Source organism: Corylus avellana, chromosome 3 (assembly GCF_965113065.1).
Source record: "Corylus avellana chromosome 3, dhCorAvel1.hap1.2, whole genome shotgun sequence".
Classification (NCBI taxonomy): domain Eukaryota; kingdom Viridiplantae; phylum Streptophyta; class Magnoliopsida; order Fagales; family Betulaceae; genus Corylus; species Corylus avellana.
Genome location: NC_142492.1, coordinates 108599 through 125386, shown reverse-complemented (window position 1 = coordinate 125386; position 16788 = coordinate 108599). Strand labels below are relative to the sequence as shown.

Sequence of the window (16788 nt, the reverse complement as noted above, 5' to 3'; positions counted from 1 at the left end):
TATTTTACTACTCAAAATAGTAACACATTGGTAGTGAAAATTGTTAAATGAGAACTAATGTTACTTCTAGAAATTTTGAAGGCTTTTAAAGTGACCTCCTATTACCAATAATTATCCAAGTGTCATGCTATCTGCTAGTAATACCCAGCCAAATTGTACCTGTACACTGGCATCATGTAAATGGTAACAATAATTGAGAAGCCGGTGGTCTGCTGTAATAAGGATATTAGCTGTTCAGTGTTGCCATGTTTCCAGCAGTAAGAGCACATTAAATAAACCATGTAAACAACAAGCAAATGCAGCAACCTATTTCCAATGCAAAAATATCTAGAAAAATTGACTTAGGTACTTACTAGAAGTGGCAAATTTGTGCAGATCCTACAAAAAAAAGAAACCATGAACTGCATAGAGTGGGAGGTGACACTCATTGCAGGCCTCAACTCACTTAAACCCACCGCTTTCCTTCTGCCATGAAACTCCTCTTCCTCCAAGCTCCCGACTCAGACCTATAACAATCACAACTTTTGAAATTCATAACCGTTCCACTGCTTCAGTATACTCTCAAGGACACAGCCACGCCAAAGCTGTAGTTTCAGTTTACTTCATCTCCCAGCTGAGCCGTAGCTTGATGTATGAAGGCCATCCTAGAGGCCTCACAAGCAATATTGGAAATTCAATGTAATGCTTGGGGTGGTTTGAAAGTTTCATGTTGATTCAGGAAGACAAAAGATTAAACAGCAAATAGTTAGAGTGGAGGTTACAAGTCTCAATTAAAAAAGATACAATTTTGTGAATTATATTTTGAGACAATTGCAGAAAACATTTCTGTGAAATTAAATAATTATCAGAATCACCACAATCATAAGAGAAATAAGATCTGAATTGCACAACTATGATTTTTCAATTTCCCAACAATGCCAGTGCTACAACTTTACAAATCTCTCTTCTAAAATTCCAGCTTTCTATAAACAACAATAACCGAAAATTATGACAAACTGAAGTACATCCGTACCAAAACTGTGACAGAAAACAGAAAGCAAAGGCAAAGGAACAAAGTTTTTAAGTCTTCAGCAGTAGATGTGAAGATCAAAGGGAACAAAAAATAAGCTACTAATTTTTGAATGACTGCAAGGCTCCTTTACTTTGTTCTCCCAAAAGTTTTCCTTCCACTTCTCTGTCTCATTCAGTGTTCTATTATATACAGTGTGCAGGAATTAAATCCATTTCCAATTTCAGAGGTTTACATCACTGTTACCACATATGTGTAGCCATGGCCCAGTCACATTCACGCCTGCAAGAAACTTCTTTTAGTCCAATCAGGGTCGAACCAACATGAACTAAGGTTCCTTTTCTCGTGATTCCTCGATAACAGAGTCTTTCAATGAGAAGTCATCGAGACTATCACTTTCTGTATCAACCTGAAGCTCTTTAAACATTGCCATCACCTGAATCATGGTTGGCCGCCGGAATGGCTTGTCATCTAGGCATTCAAAAGCAATCCTCAGATACTGAAACAGTTCAGCTTCACCAGATTGCTGTGTCATCAACTCAAGGTCAAGTATCTCATTACTTCTTTTCTCCCTCAGAAGCTGCTTTGCCCACCCAACAAGGTTGTTGTCATCACCAAACTGGGATGGGTCTATCGGCTTCTTGCCTGATATAAGCTCTAGCAGTATAACACCATAACTGTAGACATCTCCTTTTGTTGTGCACCTGAAACTTTGGTAGTACTCAGGGGGTACATAACCTGGAGTTCCCGCAAGGGTGCTCACACTGAGATGAGTGTCAAGGGCATTCACCAACCTTGCCATGCCAAAATCAGAAACTCGGGCTTCAAAATTCTCATCTAGAAGAACATTGCTAGACTTCATGTCCCGGTGGATAATGTGAGGTAGGCAGCTATGGTGAAGGAATGCAAGACCTCTAGCAGCCCCTACCGCAATCTTCTTTCTAGCTGCCCAATCAAGCTTTGAGCCCCCGCCTTTGGCCCTGTCATGAAGAACAGCCTCCAGACTACCCCATTTCATGAACTCATACACAAGAAGCCTCTCTTCTCCAATCTTGCAGTAACCCAGCAAAGGAACCAGGTTTCGGTGCTTGATCTTCCCGATAGTTTCCATCTCTGCCATAAACTCCCTGTCTCCCTGACCAGTGACATGAATAAGCTTCTTAATTGCAACAACACAGCCATCTTTCAATTGAGCCTTGTAGACCTCACCAAACCCACCAGAACCTATCAAGCTTTCAGCACTGAAACCATTTGTAGCTTCTAGTAGATGGGCAAAGGTCAACTTCCGCAGAGGTTTTTCAAATGTAGCTACATTGATACTCAAGGGCTCAGGAACACTGGAAAGTTTCCAGCTGCTGCTACCTGAAGTTGGAAGACTTTCAATGTATTTCTCTCTCTGTTCCTCCTTCTGCTGGTACTTTTTCACTCGAAAAAGAGCAAATGTAAGCCCAATGATAGACAAGAAGAAGAATGCGATGCCAATGACCATCCCTGCTGTGAGTGACTGCTTCTTCCTCCGAGTCGAAAAACCAACTGATTGATTTCCAGAGCCACAACGGGGCAAGGGTACCCCACAAAGGCCAGAGTTGTTCTCATATCTGGATGCTGGGAAAGTGGTCAGCTGCCCGCCGGAAGGGATTGGGCCAGTGAGGTTGTTATTAGACACATCAAGGTCACTAAGAAAAGAGAGAGTCCCTAATGACCCTGGGACGAATCCTTGAAGACTATTGTGAGAGAGATCCAGAACTCCAATCGCTTTCAGACCTCCAAAGCTGTTAGGAATACTTCCAGTTAGCCTGTTGTGTCCCAAATTCAATACTTGCAAAAAGTTCATTGAACCAAGGTTTTCAGGAATAGTTCCTGACAAGGAATTGTAGGCGAGATCAAGATAGATTATGCTGCCATTGTAGAGGAATGTATAAACTGTCGAGCCGGAGTAGATTCTGGTTGATGGGCAGGAGTGAACCATAGGAAAACTTTCCAGGCTCTCTGCTCGTATCCCTTCAAATTCAACCAGTCCCCCAGCACCCCTGCAAGCTGTCCCACCCTCATTTCTCACAAATGCAAACTGCTTCCCAGAAACCCTTCCAGGAATGACAAGTCCAGCTTGGTTGGCAAGCTCGAACGGGATAGCACCAAACAGGGCATTGCTGTTTAAATCAAGCCAAATGAGGCTCTGACACTTGCCGAGCTCCGGTGGGATCTGTCCCGTTAGTGAATTGTTCCCCAATTGGAGGATAGCAAGGTTAAGGAGGTTCCCAATACCAGCAGGGATATTTCCATTGAGCCGGTTGCTGGCAAGCGACACCCATATCATGTTGGTGCACTTGCCAATAGACTGCGGAATAGTTCCACTGATGAGATTGTTGTTGAGAATCAGGGTCTCCAAGTTTCCTCCGTCTGTACAAATGCCTTGTGGGATTTCACCGGTAAGGTTGTTTGCCCACATAACCAAGTCAGAAAGATTTGGCAAGGTCCAAATTTCCGAGGGAATTGGGCCGCTCAGCCTGTTGAAACTAAGATCAATTGTCCTCAGGTTCTTGCAGTTTCCAAGCTCCGAGGGCACTGTCCCAGAGAGGAAATTGTTGGCCAGAAGTATCTTTTCCAGAGGTGAGTGGAGTGGCAAGGAGCAGAACCCAGCCGGAACCTTCCCTGAAAAGCTATTGGAACTGAGGTCGAGCACTTGAAGCTGAGTACAGTTGGTCAGCGACAGTGGCACAGGACCAGTTATGTTGTTAAATGGTACATAGAGATATCTCAGACTTTGGAGTTTACTCACAACTGTAGTGAGGAAATCTCCAGAAAGTTGATTGTTCCCGAGGTTGAGACTACGCAAAGAGGAGCAGGACGCAAAAGTCCAAGGCAACCCACCAGAGAGTTCGTTTGCAGAGAGATCAAGCTCCTGGAGAGTCCCACATGACAGTCCCAGTTCCGGCGGGATCTCACCAGAAAACTGATTATGGGCCAGAGATAGTTGCTTTAGTCTCTTGAAATTTCCCAGCAAGGCACCCGGTATCTTGGAGCGCAGCAGATTGTGGGAGAGGTTAAGTGTCTCCAGAAGTTGGCAGTCTTGTAGGCTCAACGGGAAGTTGTCGCCAGAGAGGGCGTTGTTAGATAGAAAGAGTGTAGTGAGGTTGGGGCAGCGGCCGAAATCAAGAGTGGAGAAGCTGCCAGAGAAATTGTTGTGAGAGAGATCCAGATAGAGAAGAGAAGCAGGTGAGTCGCTCACGAAGCGAGGGGGTATCTCCCCGGACAAGAGATTGTAGGAGAGGTCAAAAACAGAGAGATCTTTGCAAGGCAAGAGAGTAAGAGAGCCGAGTGATCCAGTGAGCTTGTTGTCGGAGAAATTGAGTGAATTCAAATTCTGGCAGTTGGAGAGAGAATAGTTAAGGAGGGACGAATCAGAAATGCGATTGCGAGAAAGATCAAGCTTCAGCAGAGAAGGACCAAAGCGGAGAATGGCCCCAGAGATGGAGTTCCGAGAGAGATTGAGGTAAGCAAGTCGATTACAAGAAGAGAGCAGCAGGAAAGAGCCGGACAAGTTGTTGGAGGACAAGTCCATAGTATGGAGGCTGGTGCAGGAGGAGGAGCTACTGACAGTGAGATTGCCGGCGGAGAATGAATTGCCTTGCAAATATAGATGCTGGAGAGTGGGCAAGGCTGTGACAAGGGGAAGGTGTAGGCTACCAATGAGGCCGGCGTTACTGAGATTCAAGGCGGTAACTTGGCTCTCAGGAGAGCAAGAGACGACTCGCCATGAGCACGGATCACCATCATGGCTCCAATCCGCTAAGAAACCCTTGGGATCGGACTCAATGGAGGTTTGCTTGAAGGCCATCAAAAGTCCCACGGCATCATTATCACCATCATCGCTTTGCTGTTGTTGTTGCTGTTGAAGAGACAACTCTCTGGCGCCTGACGCCATAATTACAAGGTGAAAGAGCAACAACAAGCCCACGATGCCTTGTCCCGATGACATTGGTATCTCCCATTCTCTCTTCATTTTACGAGGATTGCCGAAAGCTCTGCTGACATAAACGAACAAAAAAAAGAAAAGGAATTTCCTATCTTTGTGTTCTCCTCAAGGTTTTGGGACCCGGTGCAGAAATTTACCAAACTTCAAGGTGGAATCATAGAATAGATCCTTGATAACTCTCCCCCCCTCCCTCTCTTTTTTAATCTATACCTTCCAAGTAACAGCCTTCTTTACTTCCATTTTCAGATCTGTGCTAAATCTTCTCCTTTGCTGCCTTTTGATCCTTCCCGATGAATTAAAGCTGAAATACTTTTTTTTAAAACAAAATAAAATAGTCAGACAAAATCACAACCAAAGATAGACATGATGGATTACACTCAAAACACGCAAGTGCTTAATTGTGATCATGGATATACCAATAGCTATAACAAGAAACAACAAAAGTAGAGAAAATGATTTAGAGAGAAAGAGAATGAGGCAAACATGAAAAGAAGATAGCTACAAGCAGGTAGAGTTGGTTAAGGAAGGTGGCGAAGATACCTTAAGAGTGACAGAATGGAGAGTACGATGTTCAGAAATGTCGGCCGTGACACAAACTCAAGTCTGTCATATCTGGATTCCCCCATAAGACTCCAGGAGAGAGATATTACCCATGAAAAGAAAAGAAAGCTCTTTTGTCTTACAGTTCCAGTAAAAATTTAGTAAGCCTACTACTTCACAAGCAGAACCCCACTACCACTACCCAGAGCCCTTTGCCAGAAATTCCGGTTCGGACCCACGACTATGCCTGTAGTGGGATCTGCTGCTTCACGGGTCTGCACCGATACGAAGGACCACGGGCGGAAATAAATTTTTTTTTTTTTTTTTTTTAAAAAAAAAGAGTTGAAAATTGTATAAACAAGAAGAAGAAGATGATGATGATGGAAGTGGATCCTGTAAAGTGACACACCCAAACAAGAATAGAATACCAGGACAAGTTGGTGACCTTAAGGCGGCAGCACAGAGAGAGATAGAGAGAGAGGGAGAGGGAAGTAAATTGTGGGAGTGACGCCCCCAATTTTTCGGTCACATTACTTACTCAAAAAAATAAAAATAAAAAAATTAGGTTCTCATTTTCCGGGTCCAGTCAAACTTTGGATTTGATTCCCTCCCCCTCCGCAAGGCCCAAACTCTGCCTTCTTGGGAGGGATGGATTTCTAGGATGAATAATTAGTTTGTCTAACTTTACTTTCATCTTTCATCCTTTTTTTCAAAAAAAAAATAATAATAATAATTTACTTTCATCTATCTTCACTATGTCAACTTTTTATCTAATGTCTCGGATTTAACCAGAGTAGTTACTTTTTTTCAAACGTTTCATTTCTAGTCAAGTAATAGTGACTACAGAGTACAGAGTAATATTTTTTCTTTCAGCTCAAACTACATTGTATTACCTCTGAGTAGTGATAATGTCGAAAACAAAAAAAATAATATATTATTACTCTTTATATTTATTTATATTATATATTTGAAGTGATTTTTTATGTCAATTACTTTTTTAAAAAAATAATAATAATAATGACTTTAACATAAGTGAACCAATATAAAACAAGTGTAACAAGTAGAGCCAAGAAATGAGTTGCCCTTTACTACTTACCAAATCAAAATTGAAGGAAACTAACTTTGCGTAATTTACCTCATTTATCTCTCTCGACACTTCGTGATAGCATGGGATGATCGTGACACCTGAATTCAATATGAGCAAGTGTAGGACCCAAAAAAACAAAAATGAAAAAAGACCCAGTGACCAACCCTTTCTCACACGTATACGCCTCAATTTGAATCCAAACAATGCCCACCGTACAAGTTATGTAACCCTATATACATGTTAACCAAAACTTTCAACAATAGATATGAGTAGGACTGTGAAGTTGATGTGATTTGTTAATTATGGTCTATAGGAAAAGTGGTGGATCCGGCTACTGTGATTATTATATTTTGGATTAAGTTATTTAAGGAAAGATGTTATCAGGCGCAGGGCGCGGGAGTTGGGGGTGTGAAATTAATTGTCTCATTGTATGCCGGAAATCATGCAAGTGTAGCGGACTGGGGGTGCATTTCGTCAGTATGCTCTACACTCGAGCGCATCGTGCTCCTACGAGCCAAGAGCCAAAGAGCCGCTAGATTCGCACTGTCCCCCTTCCCTAGCGTATGGAAAACGAGCCATTTCCTAATTCCGATACAAACGCGCACAGTGCTATGCTATTCCTTTTGGCATTTCCAACTTTATCACTTGTATATGTGTCAATGTGTGTTAATTATTAGTATTAATTAAAAAAAAGAAAAAAAGACAATGACATGTTTCACTATAAAACAGCGGAATCCTCGCGAAGAAACCGGGCTGATTTCTCAACCGTTCCTTTATTTTGTTGAAAGTGCCACCACTCTGCCCCACCTTACACAAAAGCCAAGATTTGTATTAGTGAAAGTCTTCCTCCGCAATGGGACCCAGCTCTTTTTGGCGCACGAGCGTCCCCAATCTACTCTCTGTCTTTTTTTCTTTCTCCGGGCCCCACTCAATTCTGTGTCACGGGTTCTATCTTGTTCTCTTCTCTTCTTCTTTTTTCACCCTTCCTCTATCCGTAATTACAAAATCCACTTCAATAAATTGGATTAATACCACACATGCAGCGACTTTAATGCTACAAGTAAACTAAAGTGTATTTTTTTTTTCTAACTATAAATCATAATTAAATTCTAGACCAATTAACTTATATATTTTATATCAATGGTAACTTTTATTATCGCATTAGAGAATAAACAATTAAAAATATATGTACAATTTATTCTATATTAAACGCCTAATAATCAACACTAACAAAGTATACATAAAAGGTTATAATAATTTGCTAAGGGTAGTGGCAAATTAAAACTATCTCCGATAAGAATAAGGAGGCAAATTGACATAATGTGCGTAAAAAATCAAAACCCTTGTACCTGTGGGTTATTATCTTTATTTATATGATTGTTGTTCTCACCTCCAATTGGTAATGGATGGGGATTTACTAGTGGAGCCGATATGGTAGTCGTTGAAGGTAAGTAATCAATATGAAAGACAACGAGACCCAATAAATTGTCTTCCTTCGATAGGATGTTCCAACGGCACATTTTCTTATTAAGCTGATTTTAGATAGGCAAAATAATAAAATGGGTGAATACGCTACCTTTTTATATGATCATATATAGTCCTTCGGCCACATGCATGGGGATAAAGGGATGTCGTGGGAATAAGTCTTGGGCTTTCCTGCGGCCAAATGGGTTGTCACTTGTCATTAACCGGATACTCAAAAGGCCATTGACGACTGAGATCAAAGGGCCCTTTGGTAATTTGGTACTCCCATATTAGGATTCCAAACAAATTAATATGACTTTTTTAGTGGGACATTATTAATTGAGTGGTATTTTGAGAGAGTAAATAAATTTTTCCCAATTTTTGTTTTAAATGATTTTTTCATAAATTTCATTCCAAAGATATCATCATAATTAGTCCAATTAAGAAAACATGCAATACACGTATTAATATTGATGTATAACCAGAAAGAAATCCACTTGTTTTACTCTAGCTATAAAGGCATTGCTTTCTCATTTTTCTCTTTTCTTTTAGGGTAATGGTATACAAACAAACAAAAACACTCTAATATTATTGCAGCAAATTTTGTATGTGTTAATTGTTAACGCTACATGTACGGATGGGTAGTGTTTGTTATGTGTATTTCGATAAGAAACTTTTCTTTTTGGAAAAAAAAAAAAAAAAAAAACAGTAATAATAATAAAATCTTTCTCGTATCCTATCTAATAAATTTGTTAGGTGAGAGGGGGACCCTTTCCGAAATATTTGACTGTAGCAGATTAATTAGTCTGCTAAAGAGGTCATCTTTTTTCTTTTCAAAACGCGTGTATAAGACTCTCATAGCTAGTTGGTTGGAATTAGTTAGCTTAAAATAGACGTCTTAGCTTTGTTTATTCCACACGTCGGTCTACATGCAAATTGCAAGACACTTCCATTAGTTTTTCTTGGATTTAATTACTAATTACATTTTAATTAAATTCAATAATACAAATGATAGGTAAGACGAAAATCATTTAAGCAAATAAACAAGTTATCAAAAAAGTAACTGCGCGCATCTAAACCCAAAAACTTTTTGTGAAACAAATCTAGCTACCCTCTCCTCTTGATGGAGGGTCGTCGTCAGAGACAATGGCCATATAGCTAGGTGAAATTGTTTTTATTTTTAGGAGTGTTTTATATTTAAATTGTTTGTTTTGAATATATATATATACTCTCCCTCCTCAGCTTTTTTATGTTTGCTTTACGGACAAATGGTATATTATATGCACAAGAGTACGTAAGAAAGTGTTTTCGGGCGGGGAAGTAAAACAACTTAAACAATAGTTGTCAACTTATGTATTCCATGGGATGGGGGTAAAGAGTGGAGTGGAATCGCACGCATTTAACGTTGATAATGAAGTTTCGATGTCCATATGCGTGAAAAACTTAAAAAACAAATAAATTCTTTTTCCCTCTCTACGGTCACATGACTCATATCTTACCTCAACTTGATAATAATGGGAAGAAAACGAATCGTAGGGGACACGTTTTCTTCTCCAAACCTACCAACCCATGTGTAACTTGAGATTTTCCTTATCGATCCCCAGCTTGATTGCCCCTTCGATCTTTGCTTTGACATTTCGAGCGGACCAAATTTTAAGTGACAGCAATGGCTATGAAAAGTTAGTCTACATCCACACTATCAAAAGAAATTTGATAATTTTGAATGGGTCCGGCCATCTTATCAAAGAATTCGTCGAATTTGACGGTCAACCTCAAACAATCCAAACATTGACCAAAACAAGGGACATGACTGCAAATTAAAGTTGCAATCGGGTTTACCACGAAATTCCAACCCCCCCACCAAAATAAATAAATAAATAAAACAGACGTAAGGTGAGGGATGAACGGATAAACTGGTCGAAGAAGACAATCAGAGGGCTCAGAAACCAACAAGATAGCGTCTGGGCGTAATTTATTTTTGTAGCTATTGGAAGCGTGATATCATCTTTTGTATTTACAGGTCTCTCTGGTCTGGACGCAGCTATCGGAAGATGGATAAAGAGGAAGAAGTACATCACAGAGACTCACGCTCTTCGGAAAATTAATCAGAGGCGCTCTAACCGTCCAAATAGAGATCGCTTCTCTCTCTTCCTCATCCGGGTAAGCTTTGCTTTTTATCTTCTTTCTTGTAATTCTCCATAATCCCATTTCCAATATGGGCTCTGTTTGCATTATCGTCAAAGGTTTATTTTTGTTTTCCTTTCTCTTTTTGGGATGGTGGGGGTCCGCTTAAACATGTGCGAATATCATATTGAGGGGAGCGTGGGGGTTAGAATCTTGTCTGCTCGTACTGATTTACTCATTATTTGATTAATGATCATGAATGGATTAGATATGTTTGTTGGCTTCTCTGCTATAATTTTAAGTGAATTTCTTTTCTTATTCCTCCTATTGACCTTCTAAATAATATATTTCCCTTACCAACTTCTCCAATTTTATATGCCAGAACTCGTGTCTCCAAATATATCTACGTTATGCTGTACTTGTTCATGTCCTTTCCCCAACCGCTCGCTGGGATGGCATTTTCAGTACATGGTTCAATTTTTAAGTAACAGTTTTTTCTATAACCATAACTGCTTACTACGTGTGTGGTGATCCCAATAACTTTGTTTTATTTATTTATTTTTTTGTCAAAAAAGAGATCTCTAATCTTCTGCTGTGCATTCACATTTTGGAAAGACATGTCTAAAATGCGTGCTTTGATGGGCTTGGACTTTGAATTAATATTATATCTTATGTTAATCCCTGATGTGGGCATACTTTCTACAAACATGGGAAAGCAGCTGTCTTCCTTTCTTTCTCTCTCACTCACAAGGACTTCATAACACCAGTATTAGCCAAAGGCCATAGAATTTCATATGAAATGCCAACCACTGTAACTTAACTTCCAATGACCTAAGCAATTGTAGATGCTGCTAGCAACGACACATTGTATACATGTGTGTGTGTGTGTGTGTTATGGTCCTATCTTGCATAGGGAGTTAGTAGTTTAGTAGAATTAAGTATTAGGAGCATGGTTGAAATAAAGTCCTTTGGAATCAGTAGGTTATTTTAATTTGTGTAAAGCTTTGTAATCCGATTGAGTTAAGGTTGTACAAAGTTATTAAGAGTTGTAGTTGAGCGTATTAGGGATTTGTAAGTGTTTGTCTATGAAATCCTACTATTGTTTAATGAAAAGTATCGTAATTATTTATTCATATTACAAATTGCATGAAAATAGGAGGACTGCCTCCCTCGAAGTAGCCAAAAATATTTTTCTTGCCCTAACTCTTTCATGTTAGCTTCCCAACATAGGGACGAAACCCCTATCCACTTCTAGGTCCATATCAAGGTTGTATCATAGTGTAGGTATGGAAGATCGGATTGAACAACTTGAATAGTGTTCAGTCTCCTTCTAATGGGCACCAACAATTGATGAAGTGACTCACCAAGTTGTTCCAATTGTTGTCTAACCAGGAAAGAAGCAACTCAAGAATAGAGCATGAAGATTTGTCCAACAACCCACACGGCTTTAGGCCCAATTTTGACCAAAATCCATCTTTGGCTACTAAAATGGTTAAGTTGGATTTCCTTGCTTCAATGGAGAGGAAGACTCGACTAGTTGGGTATGCTGAGCTGAATAGTTTTTTTAGGACCATGGCATACCAACTGAAGACTGAATAGCTCTATTTTCCTTTCACTTATAAGATAAGACGCAGTTGTGGTACCAATTGCTTTGACAAGAGGCTAGAGAGGTATTGTTGGAAGAATTCACTAAATGCTTGTATGCACGTTATGGGCCGACTCAATTTTTCGATTTGTTTGGAGAGCTTATTAAGTTGCATCAGGAAGTAAGCGTGCATGAGTACCAAACGAAGTCCGGAACACTCCTAGCAAAAGTGGGAAATGCACCTAATGGCAAGCAAGTACTTGCTTTGTGAGTGGATTGAAGGATTCCATAATAATGGATGTAAGGGCTGCAAGACCAGACAATTTATCTTCATCAATCGGGTTGGCTAGAGTTTTTTTTCCCCCCCTTTATTAATTGATGGGAAAAGGGGATTCCCTATTGACAATTTTGGCCATCAACAAAGGCCACTTATTCATTGTCTGGCCATGTGCCCCCATTATCGATGACCCCCATTAGCAGCTGCTCCGCTTTGAGATGTGTGGACTGCACTGAATACTTCCAAATGTGCCAATTTCATGCACACACCAAGTTTCTAAATGGATTGCTTCCCATCGTGTGTTTGGAAACATTCCCACTCCATCAGAATTAGGAGTGGCGAGGACCCCCCTTTTGGGTGGTTAGGGTAAATGATGCTAAGAATGTGGTGCTAAGGAAAACGATAGTGCTTGTGCAACGAAAAGAATGATTAACTAACAAATATCCAATACAAAGACTAGCCTTATCGATGAAGAGATTGACCCTACTAAGCTCCGAGAGAGGCAAGAGAAAGGATCTTGCTTCAAATGTAATGAGAAGTTTGGTCCTGGTTATCACTGCGAGAAACTGTTTTTGATCGAGGTTTATAGCGGAAAGATGATGAGGGTACATGTGGATGGAAGAAGACCTTGAATAACACATGAAAAAATCAAGATTTTGCCCTTGAGGAGGGTAATTTTTGAAGGAGGGATGTTATATCCTATCTTACATGGGTAGTTAGTAGTTTAGTAGGAGATACGTATTAGTAGTATCGTTGGAATAAAGTCTGTTCACACAGTGGCCGCACACCACCAGCTAGGGGAGGAGCTGCAAGAAGGAAAGAGAGGTTATAGGGTGGCCGGTAAGGAAAACTTAGGCAGAATAAGGACAGGGTAAAAAGGCATACGTGGGTGAATACCCCCTTGGTCCCTTTTATAGGCCCTCGTCTCTCATCCTCCCTCCTAGGGTATTAGGGTCTCTTGCCAGTAATTTGTTACTTACGTGGAGATTTTTCCCTAGGTTTGTTAGAAGGGCACATGCGGAGAGAGGGGGTGTATGGCGTGAGCAGTCTTTTAGCTGAGCTGGCAGGGTCCTTGATCGGCTGTTGGGGGCTCCATTAGGAAATAGTATCCGGGCCGTTAGCTGAGTTGGCTGGTCCCTAACTGGCTGTTAGTGGTTGCATTAGGAAACAATTTATTAGAGTCCTCGTGAGGTCGTCTGAGCCGTAATCTGGTGGGCCCTTCGGGTTCTGACCGTATCCGTCGGCCTGATAGGCCCTTGGCTCTTGGGCCACTGGTTTTCATAGTAATTTCTGATGGGTAGCCTCCCTTAAAGGGGTTGTCAATAGTTGGGCACTCTAGTGGTCTCTCGATTCCCTTTGTTGATTAGTGTGCTGATCAAACCATGAGAATCTGAATTTGTTTTGTGGGCCTTCTGAATTCTAGTCGTAGGCCACTGGCTTCATAGGCCCTTAGCTCATGGGCTGCCAGCTTTCCAGGCGATTTTGGTGGCCTACCCCTTTTGAAGGGGTCGTCGGTAGTTGGGCCCTCCAAATTCGTTCGAGATAAGTAGGTTAGTTGAATTTATGTAAACCTTTGTAGTCTTAATTTAGTTAAGTTATATGAGGTCTTAGGTGTTGTAGTTGAGTCGTATTAGGGTTTTGTAATCCATATTGCAAATTGCTTGAAAATAGAAGGACCAGCTCCCTCAAAGTGACCAAAAATAATTTCTTGCTCTTAACCCTTTCACGTTCGCTTCCCAATATGGGGATGAAACTGCAATCCACTTCTAGGTCCATGCCAATATATGTGTATTTAGATGGCAAGTTTAGTAATATCTAGGGAAATGTCTTCTTGTAATTGAGTTTTATTCAATATCTGGTAACTGGTGCTGAAATTAAGAGGTAACTCTTGTTACCACCTGCTAAGTCAAAGGAAAATATGGATTTTGCTTATAAGAGTTATTCATGTTAGATGCTGTAGTCCCACTTTGCTTTCAGATAGACATTCCACCTTGCGGGTTTATATCTTCTTCATGTATATGCATAAAATGTAACCCTGATAAGTGTTGATGGTCCAGTTTTCTTTTTTGCTGAAGCTCTACGAATGTTACAAAAGTGCCAATATAGTTAAGCATTTGAAGCAAGAGGTCCATGTGGGATCCTCTAGATTTATGATTTGGCAATGTGATCCAAGCAAGTAAGGAAGTCAATATAAATTGCTGTTCTGAAGTTAGAATCGAGGAAGTCAGTCCATTGAGATCTCTTTGATAAAGTTTCTGCCTTTGAATTGGTGTAGATCTTCATATTTTGATGAAGGTTTGGAAATTCTTCTTTCCAATCAATTTTTTTTTTTCTTCTGAAAACTTTATTATGTCCAGGGATTTCACTGGCCAATTTAACCTAGGATTTGGTAATATGTTGATCTAAGGGCTACTTACTTTGCCCTTTGCAAATCCTATGTCCTTTACTTGAGTCCCTAGATAAGTCTTGAATCTGATCTCATTTACTTCAGCAATAGGATTCCATTGCCTCTTCATGATAGTACTCAAAAACTGATCATAGTTGATCCAATCATATTCATGTTAGAATGCCATTCGTACTAAATTTTGGGAGCAAGCATGTTGTGTGTTTGTGCCTTTTCGTGTGTTTAAAAGATAACCTTAACATTGCAATTGTTTCAATTTCAATTTAAATAAATTTGAAAATGGGACTAAACAATCCATTTTGTTTCTTTTCCTCCGAGTTTTAAGCTAGTCGAGTCACTTGTTTATGTTGAAAGAACACACATTCAGATTGTGAATAAGCATTGGGATCCTCTATATGTTGGTCTTCAGGCCCATGTGATGCATGCATATGAGATTACATCCACTTTTTGGTGGGTGTGTGTGTTTGCGCGTTCTCTTATAATTTCCCCCTAATATTTGTTTTAGCCTACAAGCAGTCTAGGAAAAGGTGTGGGTATATAATTTTGGTCTAGATAACATGATCAAAAACACCTGATGAGCTTGTTCTTCTGTAGTTGTTGTTTGTCCAATTGAAATTTTATTGACATTTAGACAGGTGTATATGCAGGAAGAATATGGCTGCCTTAGCTACTGCAGAAGCTTGTGATACAAATGCAGCACTTCTGGCAAGTGGTGACTTGCGTGTTCTGCAACCAATATTCCAGATTTATGGTCAGCGTCAAACATTCTCTGGCCCCATCGCCACTCTTAAGGTGTTTGAGGACAATGTATTGGTGAGGGAGCTTCTTGAAACCAGAGGTGAAGGAAGAGTTTTGGTTATAGACGGTGGAGGAAGCATGAGATGTGCTTTGGTGGGAGGGAATTTGGGACAGTTGGCTCAAAATATGGGGTGGGCTGGAATTGTTGTAAACGGCTGCATTAGAGATGTTGACGAGATCAATGGATGTGATATAGGGGTGAGAGCCTTGGCATCCAATCCCTTGAAATCAAATAAAAAGGGAATTGGTGAAAAGCATGTCCCTGTGTACATTGCAGGAACCTTCATACGTGATGGGGAATGGTTGTATGCTGATCGTGATGGCATTCTTGTCTCCAAATCCGAGCTGTCGATCTGAACCATCAACCATCCTTCAAGAGTCATGGCATGAATAAGAGGACTGAGTTCTTAAGTCATTTGTATTTCAATTTTGTCAGATGTTTCGAGGGAATTCATAACACATTTTTTCCTCCACTATTTGTTGGCATCAGAACGTGCAACAGATTTGTGCATGTTCCACAGATTAATAATCATTCACATTTTGCTCTCTCTCTCTCTCTCTCTATAGATTAAAGCTTTTGCCTTTATTTATTTATTTTTTTGGGGCAATGCTAAAAGTTTACCTAGCTATTTTGACATTTTATTTATTTTTTTGGGGCAATGCTAAAAGTTTACCTCGCTATTTTGACATTATTATTATTACTTTTACGCAAAAAGGTAGGAGGAGGCGATTAGCTCAAACGGCTTATTTGATGGAGATTCGAACTAGTGACTTCCACTTCATGAGGCGTGGTCCACAGTTCTTGAGTTTCGCTTCACTTATTTTCGTAGGAAGTTTTTATTATTATTATTATTATTATTAATTTTAGGCAATGGAACCTTTGGTCTCAAGGTGGCTCTGCTACTGGTTAATGGTTATAATATTTCATGGAATAAAATTCATTTATTATCATATATGTCATGTTGTGAAATCTTTAGCAATTTATTTAAAAGGGCATGAAAAAATTATTGCTAGGGGCATAGCATAAAGAACCATATTTTTACAAGGACTTTAAAATTTGTTGGGGTTGCCAAGGACCCCTCACATATTAAGGTAGGTCTGTCCTTGACTATGTGCATTAGATGGATGATGGATTCCTTTCAGAATAGGAGCAGGGTGCATCGTCCAAATAGCTCCATATAACTTATTCTAAGTGATCTTGGAGATGATTTGTAAGATTGATAAAACTTCTATTTTAGGTGAGTATAACGATGTAGTTATGAACTCAAAGAGAGATTGTGAGTGATTAATTAGTAAGCTCACATAAGCTTTAAGCTTTACTCTTTACTTTTTATGTTAAGTGATGTCACTAGAAAATACTCTACCAAGTGTCAATCACTGCTAATAATAATGAATACTACTTTGCTCTTTTAACTATTTCTAAAGACTTTCATAAGAATCTGTTTTAATAAAAAATAGTTAGTACCCCTAACGAGAGAGAGCTTGCTCTTGGTCTTGGGCGGAGCCCATAGCAATGGCCCATTG

The 16788-nt window shown here is 39.9% G+C and overlaps 2 protein-coding genes across 3 annotated transcripts; one reads left to right on the top strand and one right to left on the bottom strand.

The window, feature by feature from the left end:
* Positions 1-862: 862 nt before the first annotated feature.
* On the bottom strand, positions 863-5849 carry BRL1 (BRI1 like). Its single transcript, XM_059585671.2, has 2 exons — positions 5526-5849; positions 863-5294 (listed from the first exon to the last, which is right to left on the bottom strand). The coding sequence occupies exon 2, from the start codon at positions 5010-5012 to the stop codon at positions 1338-1340; it is 3675 nt and encodes a 1224-aa protein (XP_059441654.2). The 5' UTR covers positions 5013-5294; positions 5526-5849; the 3' UTR covers positions 863-1337.
* Positions 5850-9956: 4107 nt separating this feature from the next.
* LOC132176114 (Ribonuclease E inhibitor RraA/Dimethylmenaquinone methyltransferase) lies at positions 9957-15812 on the top strand. 2 transcript variants are annotated; one of them, XM_059588242.2, is made up of 2 exons: positions 9957-10236; positions 15102-15812. In XM_059588242.2, the coding sequence occupies exon 2, from the start codon at positions 15121-15123 to the stop codon at positions 15619-15621; it is 501 nt and encodes a 166-aa protein (XP_059444225.2). In that variant the 5' UTR covers positions 9957-10236; positions 15102-15120; the 3' UTR covers positions 15622-15812. The 2 variants fall into 2 exon arrangements, with proteins under 2 accessions (XP_059444225.2, XP_059444224.2); XM_059588241.2 differs by having other exon boundaries at positions 9958-10236; positions 15114-15812.
* Positions 15813-16788: the final 976 nt, after the last annotated feature.